Source organism: Priapulus caudatus, unplaced genomic scaffold (assembly GCF_000485595.1).
Source record: "Priapulus caudatus unplaced genomic scaffold, Priapulus_caudatus-5.0.1 Scaffold6, whole genome shotgun sequence".
In the NCBI taxonomy this organism is placed as follows: domain Eukaryota; kingdom Metazoa; phylum Priapulida; class Priapulimorpha; order Priapulimorphida; family Priapulidae; genus Priapulus; species Priapulus caudatus.
Window position 1 is genome coordinate 519,442 of NW_014577067.1, and position 3,333 is coordinate 522,774.

General features: G+C 56.5%; 1 protein-coding gene across 1 annotated transcript in view; it reads right to left on the reverse strand.

Moving 5' to 3' along the window:
* Positions 1–231: 231 nt before the first annotated feature.
* Positions 232–3,333, reverse strand: part of LOC106805588 (calcineurin-binding protein cabin-1-like) — a gene marked incomplete in the record, with an annotated part of 24,112 nt that continues 21,010 nt past the window's right edge. The window contains 1 exon segment of the mRNA XM_014807244.1: positions 232–2,737. Within this exon segment, the coding sequence (XP_014662730.1) occupies positions 524–2,737 (2,214 nt within the window).

The following is a 3,333-nucleotide window of genomic DNA, read 5'->3' on the forward strand; positions in this document are numbered from 1 at the left end:
TCATCACGAAATATTTACCTATGGATTTATTATGGAATTCATTGCACAATTTCCACAGAATTTGTAGATTTGTTTCAGGTGTAAGCAAGCCACTTCATATATTCAACTTATTCATATATAGCATATATAAGATTCGTAGGTCAGGGGCGTGTACAGGATTTGTACCAGGGGGGGTCTAACCGTAACCCAAACTTGCGAGCACACCCCCAGAATTTTTTTTTAATTAGACCCCCTTAGATGCGTTTTCTGCGCGAGCAGGGGGGGTCCGGACCCCCTGGATCCCCCCTGTACACGCCCCTGTAGGTATATCTCCTGATCAGTTCATGTACACATGACATGCAGATACTCGTGACGCACACATCCACAGTAGAAACAAAGTACATGCATTACAAAAAAACTTTAAAGCCTACATAAACAGCACAATACTAATGCATTAGGATGTAACCCCCTACATATCAAGATTATTTAGTAAACATCATGAGACTGGCATGATAATGTAACTACTTGACTACCCTTAGTCAGCTTAATCACTTGAATTACTGGATGACAAAACTATAATCTCGTGAGTCAACGATGATGGCATCCTCAGCTGTGACTGGGAGGTAGGGTGCACTGTGGCTCTTACAGTCTTAAGCCCTGGAACTTCTTGTAGGGTAGCTGATGCAGTTTTAGACATGATGGTTTTTGACTGGATTGCCGATTTCCCTGGTTGCTGTACTGACTTACTGTAGTAGGTACGGATGAGAGTACTGACTGCTGGTTTACTGGAAAGATATCCTGATTGCTTGATAGCTTGACTTGTTCCTGGCTGCAATGTAATGTGGCTTGCAAGTGAAGATATTGTCCTAGCTGTATTCTGTGGCATGGAGCGACTTTCAGAAGTAGAAGGATTTGCTGTTAGAGAATCTAGCTGTTTTCCAGCCCATTTTTCCCATTTGCCCCCCTGTTTGCCTGGTTGCCCATGCATCGACGTTTGCAATGCCAACTGGGATGAATGTGAGGCACTAGATTGTCCATGCTTCGCAGCCTGCAGTGCCAACTGGCTTGAATGTAAGGTGCTAGATATCCCATGCTTTGCAGCCTGCATTGCCATCTGGCTTGATTGAGAGGATGGTGTGTGGCGTCGTTTCACAGCCTGCTGCCCGCGCTGGCTTGAATATACAGAAGTCATGCGTGCCTCTTTAACAGCTTGCGAAGATATCTGGGTTGAGAGTGTGGAAGGTGTGTGTGTTGGTTTACCAGCCTGCAGTAAGCTCCACTGCATCATCGCCCTGACGTTGGCTTCGGCCTCGCTTGGATGATAACCACCAAGCTTTCCCCCAGCGGCGTCTATGTGCGTCGCCGCCGGCCTGTGCGAGAGACTACTCCTCGACGATATCTGAGACTGCGAGAGAGACGACAGCTCGACCGCGTGCACAGACGACTTTCTCGGCACGCCGGCCGCTTGCGAAGGCACGCGCGCGGCGACGGCCGGATAACCAGCGCCGGTGTCCGTCGCACGTGCAAAACGCTTGTCCTTGCTGCCGGCGCCCAATGCGCGCTTGCCGCCGTCGCCGCCTGCGGACGACGGCTTCGTGAAGCTCTTGACGACCGACTGCGGGTCGAGCTTCACCGAGCAGGGCTTCACCAGCCTGCGATGCTCGACGTGTGCGACTGCGGGCCTCCTCGGCCGCACGCCCCCGCGGTCGCCGTCGTCACCGCCGCCGTCGGGGACTGACTCGGCGACGACCATCGGCTTGCCGACAGTGTAGTAGCTGGCGGGTTTCGCGTCGGCGACAGCCTTGTGCTTGGGCAGCGTCTGCACGAGCGTCGACGCCGTGCGTGGCTTCTTGCCGGCCGGCGGCGGGGCCCTGCCGAACGCCAGCCCAGCGACGGAACGCTGCTTTTGCAGCACGGGAGTGAAGATCCCCAGCCGCGGTTGCTTCTCCGACGATCTCTGCTGCTCGATGGCCGTCTTGAGGTGGCTGAACGGGCTGGCCGGGGAGGACCTAGCTGCCGGCGCGCTCTCTCCTGCAGGCGTGGACTGGGCGGCCCGTGCCAGGGACTGGGGTATGGACTGGGCGGCCCGTGCCGGGGGCTGGGGTATGGACTGGGCGGCGCATGCCGGGGACTGGACCATGGTTGGGGCAGCGCGTGCCAGGGACTGGGCCATGGTCTGGGTGGCGCGCGCCGGGGACTGGGCTGCACGTGCTGACTGGGCCATGCCCGCAGTCTGTGCGGTGCGCGCGGACTGGGCCGCCTGCTCGTACACCTGCTGGATCTGCCGCAGCTGCTCGGCCTCGCTGATCGACTGCTTCTCGATGTTGTCTGCGCCCAGGAAGCTGCAGAAGGCCTTCATGTACGCGCTGCTCGGCCTCGCCGAAGCCGGCGGCGCCACCTGCGGGCTCTCCACCGTCGTCGTCCGCTCCTGCTTCGCACGCAGTTTCTCTGCTATGGAGGCGATGAGCCCGGCACTGGCCTGCTGTGCGCCGTCCCCCGGGTAGCCGGTCTCGCCGGTCTCGCCCGCGTAGCGCTCCTTGCCGCCCAGCCGCCGCTTCTTCAATGGCAGTGTGTCGTTTCGGATGTCCGGCGATACCACCGTGAACTGGCGCGGGCGGGGAATCTCGCCCGGTTCGAGTACGCTCTGCTTCCTTTTCTGGGGGGCGAAGGAAGAGGCAGTGGCGGCGGGGGTGCGGTACAGCACGTCTGCGCTGGCTCGTCTCTGTATGTACTGCGCCCACGAGCTCGCCAAGTTCGTCTGCAAGAAAACGCGCGCTGGTGTATATAGTCGCCAGCACTCACTCCCGTTCACATAGTATAAACAAGTGCCGCAGTGCGACAGGGCTCATCTGGTGTCTAGTGTTCTGCTGATAAATTCATTTGTGCATAGCAAGACCTCTTATCCATAAGTCTTCTTTATTCTTGTTTGACTTTCGTAGCCAATTTGAACAAATATATCAGCTACACTTTCGCACCCACCTAATCTCTATGGGCTAATTCTAATAACAAGAACAATAATAACAATTCAAATACAAGTTAATGAATGACATTGACGTTGACATAAAAGATTTCAACATATGAGCATGGATCTCCAAGTTTAATTAGAGGGGGCGGGGGGTCCTTCTCTCCCACCTCCCTCCCCACTGCGTCCCACCTCCCTCCCTCCTGCCTCTCACCTCCCTCCCCCTGCCTCCCACTTCACTCCCCTTGCCTCTCACTTCCACCCCCTTACCTCCCATCTCCCTCCCCCTGCCTCCCACTTCACTCCCCTTGCCTCTCACTTCCACCCCCTTACCTCCCATCTCCCTCCCCCTGCCTCCCACTTCACTCCCCTTGCCTCTCACTTCCACCCCC